The sequence below is a fragment of the Sylvia atricapilla genome, chromosome 1 (genome assembly GCF_009819655.1).
Source record: "Sylvia atricapilla isolate bSylAtr1 chromosome 1, bSylAtr1.pri, whole genome shotgun sequence".
In the NCBI taxonomy this organism is placed as follows: Eukaryota; Metazoa; Chordata; class Aves; order Passeriformes; family Sylviidae; genus Sylvia; species Sylvia atricapilla.
In genome coordinates, this window is record NC_089140.1 from 86,449,068 (window position 1) to 86,464,880 (window position 15,813).

The window sequence follows — 15,813 nt, forward strand, 5'->3', positions numbered from 1 at the left end:
GATGCTTGATCCCAAGAGTTGTCTCACATCCATGCCTGGGATAAAACACTAGAGAACTCTGGCACAGTGCTCCACAGTTCTCCAAAAAGAGGTCTGGGAGAGGGGACAACAGCACTGAACAGCTTTGGGAGTGATAAAGGCATTCCCACTAACTCCAGACTCCCCACCAAACCACATTGCCATCATTACTATGGCTCTAGTTCTGTCATCTCTTTGAAAAATGAAGAAACCATGTACATCAGCCTTTCCAGTCCTACAGCCAGACTCACATCTAATGCATGTCTTTTTAAATTTCCCATGCATCACTGACAGGATGAGAACAATTATTGTGTCTTCTTGATGTCCAAGTCAAACACACAATTAACGGGCAGACTTAAATAACCCCATGTCTGGAAGAAAGTCCATTACATATTCCTCTGATATTTCCCACACAAGATACAGTGACTTGAACCAGAATATCCAGAGTATGAGGTAAATGAATCAGAAGCAAATCTGAGGCTCAGAGGACCAAGACAGCAGTGGTCAACTGCTTCTACACCAAAACACAAGGGCTCGCTGTGTTGTGCATTACACCAGCTGTTGTGCTGTCAGCTGCACCATGCCAAAGGCATTGCCTGTTTACTGTCCAGAATACTCTGACCTGTCCATGATGCCCACATTGCACAGTGGTAGCACCACACTGCCAGAGGCAGAGAGGTGGTCTCAGGCAGGTGGCTTCCAAAACCAACCACTGAGCAGACCAGGTGTGCTGAACTGCAGTGACCTGGGAGCTCTAATATGCAAATGCCTGAGCATTATTGAAGAATCATCTCCAGTGACTGGCCTGGCAAAGGCAAAAAAACTCTTCTATGCTGACCAGGTGGCTGAGGGGTGGGAATTTTGGGAACCTGAAGAAAACAATTTCACAATGTCAGTGATCATTTAAGATCACTCCAGATTTGTCATAAATCTGACCTCAGAGTCAAACAGAGTCAGTGGACTATACTTAAATGGCTTCTGAAGCCTGCATAAGGCTGGAAAAGCATTGATCCAATTGGACTGAAGTGTCCAGGAACAAAGCATATCTTAGGAGACTGATCTCTACTCATTCTACCGTTCTATCCAGGAGACCCAGCCTTGGGATTTCCATAGCCAGAAAAAATCCAGACCTTATGGATCTGGTTTCCACAAAAGCCATGACTCAGAAGATACAATTTCTTCCAAGTTACATTCCAGCACTGTTGCATAGGGTTGAAATGCATTTTTTCAAGGCAAAAGTACAAGCCAGAAAAGTGGAAATGGCACATGATGCCTCGTGGCAGCCCAGAGCTGTGGAAAGGAATAAGAACAAAGAAGTGTTTCCTCACACCAGAGACCTGACTGAGCAGGGTTGAGGTGGCAGTGGCCAATTTCTGTACCAAACAAGAAAGGCAGGGCTAAGCATGCCTACAACATTTAAGAAAGTTGTGCAACAGCCTCTTGATGTAGATTGGGTGTACATGCTCCTGCTGCCGGGTTCAACTTCAATTCTAATTGAAGTAGTTTAACGTGCTTTGTCTGAACTACTTCACATAAATACGCACATGTGCACAATCTGTAATTGAATAATTCTCTGTTTTCATTCAGTAATTCACATTCAAGATCACAAAAACCCAGGCCAGATCAGAATAATGATGGGCTTTGACTACAAAGGGTAATTCTGAGAGGTAATACATTCAAGCATGCCCTAAGTATGGGTAATACAGTTAGTTCCTGTGGTTTTCAGCATCTGGAAATGTGAAAGAGGATTTTGGGGTTTGAGATTTGTTTCCAGTTCATTCACCACATAAGTACGGCCACATTTAAATGGAACTATATGTGCAACTTGATCTCACTGCCTCAAGCATACATTTCTTTCATCATTTCACAGGAGAGGTTCTTTACTCTGGGTAATGGAAATGACACTTTCCACTCCCAGCACTTCCCTGACTCAAAAGAGTACAGGAGAAAGCACAAGCAAAGGATCATTGCCATTCAACAAGCCATCACTTACCGTATTACAGTGATCATCTATAGTGACAGCTGTTATATCCCAAGATCCTGGAATACTTACCACCAGAACTGGGCATTTGAGCCATGTCTATCTAACTGGCCTAGACTGAAAACACTATTTTGCTTATCTGGTTAGCTACCTGAAAACATTTTCAGACCAAAAAGATCTACTAGAGACTCAGATACCCTGATTAATCAATTCAAGAACATGAAAACCAGGAGAGAAAACAGCAGCTAGAAAATTCTTCCTGTTTTCACTGAACATGAAATAAGGTTTTTGCTCTGAAACAATCCAGATCTCCTCATTGGGCAGCCAAGGCAACTACAAAACTTATTCTCAAGTTCTTTGGTCTGAATATTTCCAATGCTTAAGCCACCACAGCAATAAAGGTTGGGCTTCTTTCCCACTTCCTGTGGACTGGACAGGGACCCAACAGTTTTTCTTGGACCACTTCACAGGATAGGTGCCTCTCTTTGCCAAAGTTAAGCTTGTAGGAAAGGCATATTTCTAGAATTTAGAGGAAGTAGTGGTGAAATGTCTTGAAACACTGGTTTAACCTCTGTTCTACTGTAGTTCACTCTCAGTATATGAACTGTACACAGCCAAGTAGTTGTACTCTCAGAAGACAGAATATGCCAGAGCAGATAGTATCTGCAAAGTAAAGATTTATGATTAACTTTGAAATGCACAGTGAAAGACACAGAAAAGTTGCAGGAAAGGAAATTTTAACTTGGTACTGGTGGGGAGGTGGGGGATTCTTCACCACAAGAGGTGTCAGACACAGACAGGTTTGCCAGAAGGTTGTATCCTTCAAGCCATGGAGGAGTTGACCTGGCAAGATCCTGAGCATTTTGATCTAACTTTGAAGTCAGCCCTGCTTTTGCAAAGGTTTAGACCAGATCACCTGCCAAGGTCTATTCCAACCTAAGAGAAAAGCAAAAGTGGGAATGTTCAAAATGTGTGACTGAATCAGTATCATTAAGTACTGAGGAAGAAGCCCCAAGTTATTTAAGACAGCAAAATAACCAACCCTACGTGACTAAGCAGCACACACGGAAAGAAAGCAAAAATCTTTACAATCGACTTAATGCAAAATGGAACAAAAAATTACTTCTAAACTCCTATACAATAAGATAAATATTCAGAAAATGCCACTGAGGATCACTTCCTCAAAACATCTACTTAATGTACCATTGGAATGCCTAACGAATAACAGAAATAAAGCACATCTCTAAGGTGATATGTATGTCCTCATCACTATTCTAAATAACACAATCCAAGCTTTGGGGGGAAAAAACCACCAACAAACCAACAACAACAAACAAGTCAGAGAAAGGTGATGAAAATGAGAAAACACTTAACAAGAGGTGAGGCCAAAAGACTTTTCTGAAGAATATAATGATTAAAATTCATTGTTCTATATGAATATTACAATGAAAAACATCAGAGTTATCAGAACCCCTAATGACATCCATCCACTGAAAGAAAGCAATAAGATGCATTTAAAACTGAAGGAAGTTCTATGTGTCTTACTATTTACTCCAAGGGCAAGGACACCAGTCATGATTGTTTCAGGGGTAGGTTACTGTCTATGCCCTGAACCAATGCTACAATAATTACTTGGTTTGCTGCCAGAAGTAGCAGCTTGCTTTCATCTCAGGATTCAATTCTGATATGGAGCAGCATCACCAAGCTGAATGGCCTGGCAAGGTAAGGATTAGCTGACATTGCATGAAATGCAAGCAAAATGCTACAAAGACATCCTCCAAGATTCGTAAAGAAAATAAGTGAACAATGTAATGAATTAGTTGTCATGTCAATTTCCTAATTTCTAGTCTTTAGATAACTTACTACTTATGTGCCAATTTTGTTTTCTGCACTAGAAACTTGCTACGTAAAAGTACTTTTTGTTGTTCAAAGTACTGAACACCATGCTCACCACCCTCACATATCACAACTATGCTTAGCTGAACAATTCTCAATCACCAGTGGTTAAAGTAAGATGCAAACCTGAGAACTATTTACTTTAAAACTACTGTAAAAAAATGCTGTAAGAGAATGGAGAGCAAATATCACTTTGACACTGCAAGTTTTAAACCTTTTAAATTCCTCTTACCCTAAATCTCTACTGTTTACAACTTACAACTGTTTAAACAGCTCTGCTGTTTACAGCTTAGTTCAAATCAGATACAAGGCTGCTAAAGCTACCAAAATTTATTCTGTAGCAAGTGTTTTCCTACATTTCTTCATTTGAAAGTGTGAAGGAACAGTTAACATAGTGAAGGAACGCTTTAAGTTACTATTTCTTAGTTAATCTTCTGAAGCACATTTGCATCTGTTTACTTACCTTGAAGGGGAAATACAGCAGAATAAATCTGCCAGTGATTTGCTCATGTCTCTGAATGTGCTGTATTACTTGAACAAATACAAGAAAGAATTAAATATTATCATCTCAATTTTGTTTTTAACTTGTAACACAGATTCTCTCTTTTGTTTACAGTACATATCTCAGATGAGAACCATTGCTGTGATAAAATAAAAAGCGACTGCCAGGCCCCTTTGAATGGGACTACCATAAAAATAACACTATTAAAATACAACTTAATACTGATAAAACAAACTGACAGTTTGAGAAAACAGTCATAGTCATATGTACACACAGATAACTTTTGTGACTTTCAGTATCTGAAGAGACTCAGGATGACCCAATCAGACCTGGCACAGTGTAGTTATCTAAAGTTTGTATCATAATCTGTAATTTACTTCAACTCAGTTAAAAGGCACTGGTGTTTCTCAATAAATGTCTTCAGACAGGCAAATGAGAAGAGATGGAGAACAGAACACTGCCTTTAGAGCGTGCATTGGAAATTTATGCTAAATACACTGAGCAGAGGACAACAGGAGAGCTTATCAATTCTCTTCAAAATACAGCTACTGATTCTTTTTCACTACTGTGCAACTGTTTGCTATCAAGGTCAAATAGGACAGCAGTAGTTTTTTTTTCTCCCCTCCTACATGTGATCTGAACAGCAATAAATGCTGAGGAACTAAAGTGGGATTTCTACTGGAAAATATTCATACATCTCATAACACAGGCAGGTTACACAATAAGGAAAAGGGAACGCTTTGTTTTTTTTCAGAATGGGCTAAATAAAAATACATACAGAGGTTCTTAAGATACTATCTGAAGACTCAAGTACAAGAAAACAGACTAGATGGAAAGGAATTAAGTATGTCTGTAACTGATAGAGCCAACTAACAGTCCTACTCAAAGCTGGTATACAGAAGCACTATGCCTGTAAGTGGAGGACCACTGCTGGGTGACCACAGCTGAGCAGAGTTCTAAGGAAGATCTCTTTCAGCAGGGAGCTCTGGTGACATGAGCTTCCATGGCAAGAGAAGCTTTAAGACAACTCCGTGTGTGAAGCTGTTCTGTGGCCGTGTTTGAAAAGTGGCTAATATGAGAGAATAGTTGAAATGCACGTTGGTGCAGGGATTTTTTTCAGAAGTCCTGTGTGCTCCACCAACACAGCACAGCTGCTGGGCATGTGCCACGGGGACATGGACAGGCTAAGCACAGCCCACTACCCCTAACCAGCCCCAGTGACCCACCATGGATGGGGACTGGCTGAGCAGAGGGGTTTGGAGCCAAACAACCCGAGGCTGCAGCCACTCCTGGGTCTGCAGCTTCCCCTCCCCACACTCAGCAGGTAAGAACTGGCAATGTAGAGGCTGGAAAGCTGATTGCTCCTTTAGCTTGCTGACAACTTGATATATGCATTTTAAGTTGTGCAATTATTTGTACTGCAGTTTTATGTGACCAACATGTAAAATGATTTGTTGAACTAAGAGAGGTACAATCACAGTAACACTGAGGCCTGCTTGTAGGTTTAGTTACCTCCCAAGCCATGGCACTTCAGTTTTGTTAATAGGATTGCAGCAGGGACCATAAAAGTGGAAAATACAAAGTGAAAATGTCTTTCGTGCATTCAGTGATGTGCTGTGTGCATATAAAATCTGAAACAAATCAGGAAATTTTTAAAACTTCAGGACTTTTGCACTGTATTTCTGATGCTCCTACTTCTCATTCCATGAAAGCTTATCCAACTCTGACTTACAGCCTCTTTGCTGGAAATGTTTCTAAAAGGATATTTTGTGTATGGGAAATGGTTTCTGAAGTAAAAGATACCACATTCTTAGGAACCACCGCACACACATGCCTTAAAAACTGCTAGTTTGCTAATATTGAAAAGAAAAAAAAATGACACTCTCACCCACCTTGTCCTCTTCATTGACCATAAGAAAGAAATAAGTTTTCTTACATTTCTCATATAACCATTAAGATGGACATTTTCCTTTTTTTTTTTTTTTAAGTCTTCCTGGCACACTTCAATATATTTCTTATAAATTACTTTCATAAATCCACTTCAATCTCATAAGATTTGCAGGGCTATCCAAACAAAGGGGTCAATAAAAGATAGTTAGATATTTGGATATTTTATCTAATATTAAACTCACATAGTCTCATCCTGTGTATTTTTAAACTAGCAGTGTAATAGTGCAATTTGTTAACCTTTCCCCTGCTTTCTGTATGAAAACTCTTGTGCAATGCTGCAGAAATAATGGAGATAACACTGACAACAGCAACTTGGGATAATAAATCTAAAATGGCCTTACCAGCCAAATATAATTTCACACAACTTTTGCATGAGTCTAGGTTTAATTTGCTTTACAGGACATTTGGCCAAACAATGACATTTATCATAAAAATATCCTCTCCATTAAACAAATCTCATTTTTCTTTCCAGAAGAAAATTCAATGTATACTCTGAGCACTCAGTGGCTCATTTTCAAGATCAGCCCACACAGAATTTTCTTAACAAAACAAAGCAATTCAGTTAAAAAATGCAGACCAATGTAATGACATAGTCATATTGCTTTTGGCTATGTTAACTTTAAAAACCATGCCAATTTCACTATTTTTCTTTAGGTTTTATTAGAAAAAAGCAGCAGATCAACATTACAATTCAGAGTCTAATCTAAATATGCACTTGACAATGAAGCACATCTGAATATGAAGTGAAAAAGGATTCCAGAAAACCTTCAGTTTTGCCAATCTTCTTGTACCCAAATCATGTATCTTTTCTTCTGGCTTTCTGATGACTGAAATCAAACAAGGAACAAAAGATTTATTGCTATGAAAACAAAACCGTAGTACAGTAGTACAAGTCTTGGGCGCTAAAGCATACTGAAGTTAACTTAATTTCAAAGTGTACTTAAAATCTTTTGTTTGGCCATGAAAGTCCATAAGCTGACTGACCCAAGTATAAATTGAAATGGCAGGTCTGGAAAAAAAAAAGTTAGACAGCATGTTAACCTCCAGTTTTCAGACAGTAATAAAAAGATACAATTCCAACAGCCAAGAAATTAAAATTAAAAGAAAAGTGGATCTGACATTCAAGAGCTCAGTTTATTCTTATGCTTGTTTTGTTTGCGCCCAAAATAATTTTAGACTCACCAGGAGGAAAAAAAAAAGTATTTATGGACTATCACACAATTGAAAAAGAGAAACAATCGCCTTTTGACTTGGTTATTTTCCCCCACTGAGGTATAAAATCTACATATAAATTTGATACTTCACTATAACAAATTGTACTTTTCATAGTTCTGATTTAGTTTCATTAAACCCTGTTTACTTTTTGCTTTTAAACCACAGAATTCTTATGTCATGATAGTGAATCTGGTTTTCCAGCTCTCTCTTTCATTTATTTGTGGACCTATACTTAGTAGTCTGGTTACCACTGCTAACCAGGAAAAAAACTATTCTTGAAACTTTCTTCATTACAACAGCACTTTCAGCAGAGGTTACTGATGTGCAAGCAAACTAAAACGATATGTAGCTCCTCAGAGAGACTATTTCATTGATTATGTTTCCACTGTCCAAAGGTTCTCTAAATTATTTGCTGGAAGAAACTCTTTCGATCTTGTAAACATCAGTGGGCACAGTTTCACTGCTATGTGTGGTCGTTTCACATCCTCATACAGGAAGGCTGCTTCACAGATACTGAGGAGCTGCAGGAGTTCTAACAGCTGAGGAACTGTGGACTCTGCCGAGCAGAAGTTTCTTCTGTTGCTACTTAACAGCGTAGCCAAATTATCAGCCGAGGTAGCCCAGACAATCTTTGCTTCTCTTCAGAACCTCTCAGAATATTTCTGGAAGGGTGACATTGCGGAGCAGCCACTGCTGGGAGCGGCTGCCAGTGCAGTCTCTGATGCTGGGTACCTGGCTGTCCTCTTCAGTGGCTTTGTCCAGGCACTGGTTACTGTTCACATGCAACAGGGTTAATTTCTTGAAGAGAAAATAAAAAGAAATTAGCTTTATAAAAATCACCAGGCATAAGGTAACCAAAAAATTTCTAGTTGGCATCAAAAATTTTCCACAGGTAAGTAGGAACTAGACCCTGTGGTTACTGACTGCAGATCCCAATCCCAAAAAAACACTTATATATGCTATATGACATTGTAAACACTAAAAGCAACGCTTTATGAAAAACAGTCTTAACTTTTAAAGGATGTTCTTTGTCAAGCAACATCTAGCATTTTTTAAACAGGGCTATACAACTAGGGATCATTGAAGAGTTGGAAATTACAGGTTAGTAAGATATACAGCTTCAGTTATTAGTTATAATAGTAGCTTTTATCAGATCAGAATGAACACATTGAATGTGTTTTCAAAAGTACTTTTTTTTTCCTCAGCTGGGGACACAATACTGACCTTACACTATGTTCTTTCAGCACCTTTTGGGCTCTTTTGTAAAAGTACGTACTTACATAAAAACTATGTGTAACTTCACACAAGCGTGTATCTTTTGCAATACCTACTAATCTCACTTACACAATCTTTGGCAAACCACTCCACCTACACCTCAGTGCTATCCTCACAGAAAGGAGATCCTCAGAAACTGCATTTCCTGCCACTGTACTAAAGAGATTCAGTGCACCGGCTTGCCTAAGATACCACAGGCATTACTACCTGTATTTCTTCTCTCATTCAGCAGCTTCACCAGGACACTGGGATGATTGAAAAGTCGTGGTTTTATGTGCACAAGCAGCAAAAGGTAATAAAAATAAAAAATCAAATTCAAAAACTTGAGCACATCAATCTCCCGCACTCATAGAGGTGCTGAAGAATGAGAAGGGAGTTGAACAGAAGCAGAACGAAGAAAAAAAAAACCAAAAAAGAAAAAAAATTAAACATCTGTGTTGGCAGGAGTTCTTTTTAAGTGCCCTATAACATTTTTTCATATTTTATTAGCCAGCTTTCAGTTATGTTCTGAGGATTATGCCTAGATTTTCGACTGACAAAATAAAGAGAGAAAACACATATAACCAAATTTACGGCTGAGGATCAACATAGGGGAAGTCTGTCACAATCACTGCAAGACAGATTATTGCGAATAAGTGTCTAAAGATGCATTTTTCTTATAACTGCCAAGGTAGAAAGCTAATGAAAAGCACTTGCTCTTATGTAAATCACTATTGGTAGTAATATTATGCACATTATTTGCTTAAGTCAGGTAAACTAACAACATTTAAACCAAGAATGAATGGTTCCCAAGACTAATTTAATCCTGCAAGCTTTCAGCCTTTTTCAGTGTCCTATCAACAGCTGCCAGAAATGTGCAGAAATCCATTGTCATCCACATTAACTGCTATCCTCATCCCAAAATCTTCATTCACACATATTTGCTGTTAGTCTAACAGGTTGCAGGCTTTGTTAACACCTCTCCTACTGGAGTATATAGTAAGTGTATTCAGTCAGAAATAACAACTACTTTGCTTTTTAATTAGTGAAATTACTTTTTAGTAGCTAAATATCTGAAAGTTCTTTTTAAAAATAGTCATTGCAAATACTGGCAAGATTCTTCATCCACAAATTGTCTCACAACTGTCTTTTGTAACAAGTGATATTGAATTAACAAGCTTGAGGACTGCTTTTTTTCTAACTATGCATGAAGTCAGAGTTCTTGACTGCATTACTCAACCACAAAATCTTTTCTAGAGCTTGCAAATAAAATTAATAATGAATTGATCAATGGACGATGATTTCTAGATCTAGCAGTTCAACATACGAACTTCAAAATGAATTTGAACACTACGTAGCAGAAAGAGCATGATTTAAATAAAAGTGTTTTAAACATCTATACCTTAGACATAACATGATTAAAAATGTAAAAATCATCTTTATAAGTTTGCAATTCTCATTTTTTAATTAGATAAGTATTTCCTTTTAACTTTGTGCAAGACAAGACACCAAGTGCTAAATTTGTCACCACATCATTACTCCCATCTTTTATTCATCCAATAGACACCTGGAATACTCTAGGTATCTCCATTTTTGACCTGATTCTAACACAACATTACACTGTCAGACAATATTTCTCCAGAGGGTCCCAAAGCACATGCAACCCATTCTTCCAAAAGCTCCCCCAAAACTCACCAGGTAATTAAATCAAGACAGATGTTCCCTGTGTGACTACATAGTGAATTAGGAACAGAGGGAACATAATCCTGACTTTGTTTCCTGTTTTGTCTGTCCAGTAGTGGTCCCACACTGGAATATGTTGCTTTGCAGACTCATGTAAGAGCCAAAGTTGTCTCATTTTACAGTCAAAAGTCATTAGAAGACTTACCACTGGATCATATTCCCAAAGCTGATTTCCTTTTAGATGGTGGCACTTGAGCATCGTTACTGGGCCGTTAAGTTTGGATACGTCTAAACACAAATCATCTGTTCGAATTTCTTTGTTGGCAGTATATGAGAAAACCTGGACAGAAAAAGAATGAGAGGAACTGAAAGAGAACTGCTTCAACCAGGAAATTCCTGGAGTGAGCGGAAATGGAAACATTTGTGCATTACTTCACTTATTCCCACTACTTTTTTTCTTTTGCTTTCTGTTCCCTTCATAATAGTGAGGCATGGGAAGATTTTTTAAATTTGCTTTTTTGGGGAACAAGTATAAACGCAATCACAAGCTGTTCAATCAAAACAGACTTTTTTGAATTGAAAATTGCTTGCTATGAAGGAACAGGAGAATCTCCAAACATAGGTAATCTCTGTTTATGTGAAAACAATTCAAGAATAATTAAGAAAGTAGAACAAAAAAACAGATGAAAAAATTAATCCCACAACTGACATCCAGAAAAAGATATATTAAAAATATATTTCAGGCACAGGCATGTTTGTTTTCCTTTTTTTTTTTTAAAGTAACAATGCCAGTCAGGAGTTCTAACCAGAATGCATTTCCAAAGAACCTACAGGAGATGAAGTCTAGCTCACAGCAGCATTTTCCTCCCATGATTTTGTTTTTGTGTTTAAACTTGATCTAAAATGTATTGCAATCAGGCCTGAAAAACATACAAGCAGAAACCACCACCAAATCTTCTCATGCATTTCCTTAGAGGCACTTTCTTTTATGAGGGTTTCCTAAGTATATATTGAAGATAACTACTGAAAACATCCAAGAATTGTCCCAATGAGCAGTAGTGTCTCAAATAATTCAATACATTAAGAAAATTCTTTTTTAAAAATTGTCACCTGATTGCCACCCATTCCATGGCAGTTAAAGATTCCAACTTTCTCATTTTCTTTTCTTGCCATGTTATCCAGACATTGATTTGTCTCCACATTCCTTATCTAGGAGGGAAAAAGAGCACATCACCAAAGGCTGATATCTGGAGAACCGAATTAGGTCCATATCAAACCACAGTGGAACCAGCTCTCTCCATACACCAGAGGTTATGTGAAATAAATGACTCATATTAGCAATGAAGCATCACTGTCCAAGACTCAAACTCTCAAGCAAATGTTCAAGCTACCAGGTTACAGAACCATTATTGGTTTTGCTTTCTTTGGGGGATCCTTCCATCTTGGGGGACACTTTTTGCCCAAAGACTCAGCTAGAACAGAATGGACACAATTGAGTCTGAAGCCCAAAATCTTCAAAAGTATGAATCCCTATATCACTATATGGTAAGCAGACATGAATATCAACTCTCTTGATAGTTATGAAGAAGCACATTCTGCTGAAAGTGTTTATTTTAAAATCAACAGTACAAAATCAAATATCGAGTTTTCTGTAGAATATTTCAATATGAGTTGTAGAGGAGATGGTGCCTACCTATTTAGGACAGCATCGTCTGTAATATTTCTACAGTTAAAAAGCTTGAAGGAAAAAGAGAAATGCCCAGCAAGGCTTAGGGGTCACTAGAATTTGTTCTGGGGGTAAAGTTCAGAACAGCTTTTAGGCAAAGACCTTGCCTGACCTAGTACAGCTTTCAAGCAAACTTCATACTCTATGTAGAGAACGTAATATACAAAATTATGCACAACTACATTTCTGAAGGAATATTTCTAAAACCATTTATATGACGTTTTGTACTGTATTAGAAAAAAAAGGAAAACATTCAAATTGCAGTACTGTATCCCAAAGTTCAGCTGTCTGCCCCACTGAGAAACCAGATTTGTCATTCTACATGTGACAGAAACACAACTGCAAGATACTTGAACTTTGCTGGAGACAACTCGTTTGCACTACTCAGTTCAAAACACAACTTACTGCACAATGTACTTTACATGGGGAAGATGAATATGAAAGATAAAATCTTACCTCTCCCAGAGAAAAGTAATGGCGTGGAATTTGGGAATCAGGATAAACATTCTCCAGGTACCAGGAGAAAGGCTTGCACTGGAGCTTGCGCCTTAGCCCAAGTCGTGATGATATGTCCCCATAATCAACTTTAGTAACTCCTGAAAAAGAAAGGAAGTTGTATTCATTCGCTGCCAGTAAAAAGAATATAATCCCACTTCATAAGAAAATCCACCAGCATAATTTACTACTTCCATGAAAGGCTTTCTCTTTAAAAAATCATCTCTATACAAAGGGGTTTTTTGCTTAATATAGCATTATGTTGTTTATATTCAGAGAGAACAAGACCTGTCTGTCAAGACCTGTGACTTCTTTTTCCACAACAGATGGAATTGCTACATCTGGGCTGTGCATGACAATTTCTTACCTGTGGTTTGTGGAACAATTTGAATGTAGTGACTTACTAAGTTAATAGAGGAGAAAAGCTGAAACCTTTTTAGCCACTAATGCCATTCTATCCCCAGTGGTAACTGGAGTGTGTGTCTATGCAGCATAACACAGCAGTCTCCTTCCGTGGAGCAAGCAGAATTCCAATTTAATTTATTTCTGTAAGCCAGGTACCACCTGCTGGACTCTTCATCATCTATCTAACTGCACAAAAAAGCAGGCAGAAAGCAGCCTTCATACAGAGCACTAAACCTTAAATAATTCAGCATTTTGTTCAATATAACCGCAGAGTTTGCAGGAAGTATGTTCACCATTATAACTGTTATCATTTTTTGTGGTAGTTTGCTTGCCTTTTTATTCTTTTGCTCCTCATTTATCAAAGTGCTCCTTCTTCCTGTATCTCCCCACTCCTTTATGGCTGCTTTAATTCCTTCTAAAAATTAATTTGTGCAAGTCCCAGCTACAGATGGGCTGAAGATGGTGTGCATGAATAGCAGATATTTTTGCTTCACCCGAATTGAGCACTATTTTAATTAATAGTCCATTGATAATAACAATTAATAATAGCAGGATAATTTCTATTTTTCAAGCATCATGTCTTTTTTTCTATTTCCCACACCACACTCCATATCACACAGGTTAAATGCAGTACCCTACCGAAAAACCCAAACCATAGAAAAAGAACAAAAACTGGCCCCAGCAATTTGAATTCCCCAACAGACTACAAATATGGCCCAGCTGGCCACCACACTACTGACCTCCAGCTGCACACATTTTTCAGAAAGCTCTCCACTTGGAGGACTGCAAGTTACCTTTAAAATTCTTGACCTTGGAAAGAGTTTGAGACATTTCTAAGCTGGCATACCGTGTATTAAATGGACTTGCCAGCAGATGGTGTCTTTCTACTCAATTGAGACAGACAATTGGATCAAACTTTAGCTGTCTGCACATGGCAATGAAAAATACAATTTCAATATTCCAGAAAGAAAGAATGTTAGACCAGTTTTAAGGCTTTTTTTTTTTTTTTTTTTTGAAGGGCTTTATTTTAAGAAATATATTGGAAAGCTATACTGGTAAGGGATTGAAAGCTGAAGAAATCTCGTTTGGATAGAATGACAGAAAACTTCTTTCTGGGCTTTCAAGTTGCAAAAGAAATCCCAGAACCAAGAAATACAAGACAAATTTAAAAAAAACAAAAACAAAAAAAAAAAAAAAAAAAAAAAAAAAAAAAAAAAACCAGCCACAGAATGCTGTTCTATCTTCATGAAAGCAAATATTTGCACTACACGAAAAGCAACACGCTCTCAAAAGCTAATTTAAGAACAGAAAGGTTCTGACCACAGCTAAGTGCTGGATTGTTCATTTTTCAGAGACAAAAAAAGCAGCTGATGGATGAAACAGTTATCATGTCACTCTCACAACAACCTTGCAACACTCAAAACATACTCAGGTTGCTACACTGACTTCCCCAAACCAGCACTGTTAAAGCTTTGTCACATCACTGAATGGCAATAAGAATTAAAGTCACATCCATAAATAATTAAAAGTAAAGTGAGACTTAACAGCATACAAGCACGCTGTTTCTTAAAGTAGTTTTAAATGTCACCACACACACTCAAGTGCCTGCTGATTTTTCGCTGTTACACTGTATGCCATTAAACCATTTTTAATCAGAAAGATTTTTAAAAAATCCTCTCTGAAATCAAGTCTGCATCAAACCATACACAGACTACAGCTAGCAGCAGGTTAGCAGATGGACTGAAGAGCAGAACAAGTAGAGTTGCCTTAGGGATGTCCTCTAGTAAGGCTGAATTATTCTGTTTCTAAGATTTCTGGTACCATATCAATATTACCCTAGACCAGCTTGAGTATCTTTCCAGTGCAGTGCCAGTTACTTAGAGGGAATTTATTTTGGGGGCAAAAAGGATGGAAGAAAACAAGGAAACCTGCAGAAAAGTATAAAGCATACCAAAAACTAGGTACCGGTTTAAATCATTATTTCCTCCACAGATCAGTAAAATTTATATGTAAACCTACAACGGTGACATACATATAAGCTTCTAGGGGTTTTGGACATTTTTTCAAAGGCTCAGCTGAAAAACAATACAAAAACCAAACTTCAGAACATAAATTAGATCAGATATCCTCCAAGGAGACAATTAAGCCAGATTCCAAAGGTATGTGCATTGTGAGGACTGATAGTCATGTCCACTTGTTTTTTCAAACCTTTGGTCAATTATAAAAAACACAAAAAAACCAAAACAGGAAAGAATCATATAACCACAGAATGGTTTGGATTGTAAGGGACTTCAGGATCATCTCAATCCAACCCCTCTGCCATGGGCAGGGACACTCCTCTGTTCCAGGCTGCTCAAAGGTGCATCTATCCTGACCTTGAACATTTTCAGGGATGGGACATCTGCATCACACAAACCAGAAATAGTATTTAATCAACCTTGCTACTGTTGCCTTTATTTGACCATAACTATATTTTTCTTCAACTTCCCTGCCCCCAACCTTCATTACATTTAAAAGTTTGGGCCTCCCTGATGATTCTATTTGTCACACAGCTTGCTGTTAGCTGTGGGACAATCATATGCTTTTTTTTCCAAACACATACTTAAAGATATGCTCAAAATATAAATAGTAGTAATACAAAAACCCATCTATTTCAAGTCATCCAGCTATACCAGCACCTGATTTGAA

The 15,813-nt window shown here is 37.9% G+C and overlaps 1 protein-coding gene across 2 annotated transcripts in view; it reads right to left on the bottom strand.

The window, feature by feature from the left end:
- Window positions 1-6,712: 6,712 nt before the first annotated feature.
- Window positions 6,713-15,813, bottom strand: part of GALNT1 (polypeptide N-acetylgalactosaminyltransferase 1) — an 88,234-nt gene continuing 79,133 nt past the window's right edge. For both annotated transcript variants that reach the window (XM_066327101.1, XM_066327112.1), the window contains 4 exons: window positions 12,682-12,821; window positions 11,610-11,708; window positions 10,705-10,839; window positions 6,713-8,360 (listed from right to left, as the gene is read on the bottom strand). In XM_066327101.1, the coding sequence (XP_066183198.1) occupies window positions 8,214-8,360; window positions 10,705-10,839; window positions 11,610-11,708; window positions 12,682-12,821 (521 nt within the window). In that variant the 3' untranslated portion in view covers window positions 6,713-8,213. The remainder of the gene's footprint in view (window positions 8,361-10,704; window positions 10,840-11,609; window positions 11,709-12,681; window positions 12,822-15,813) is intronic.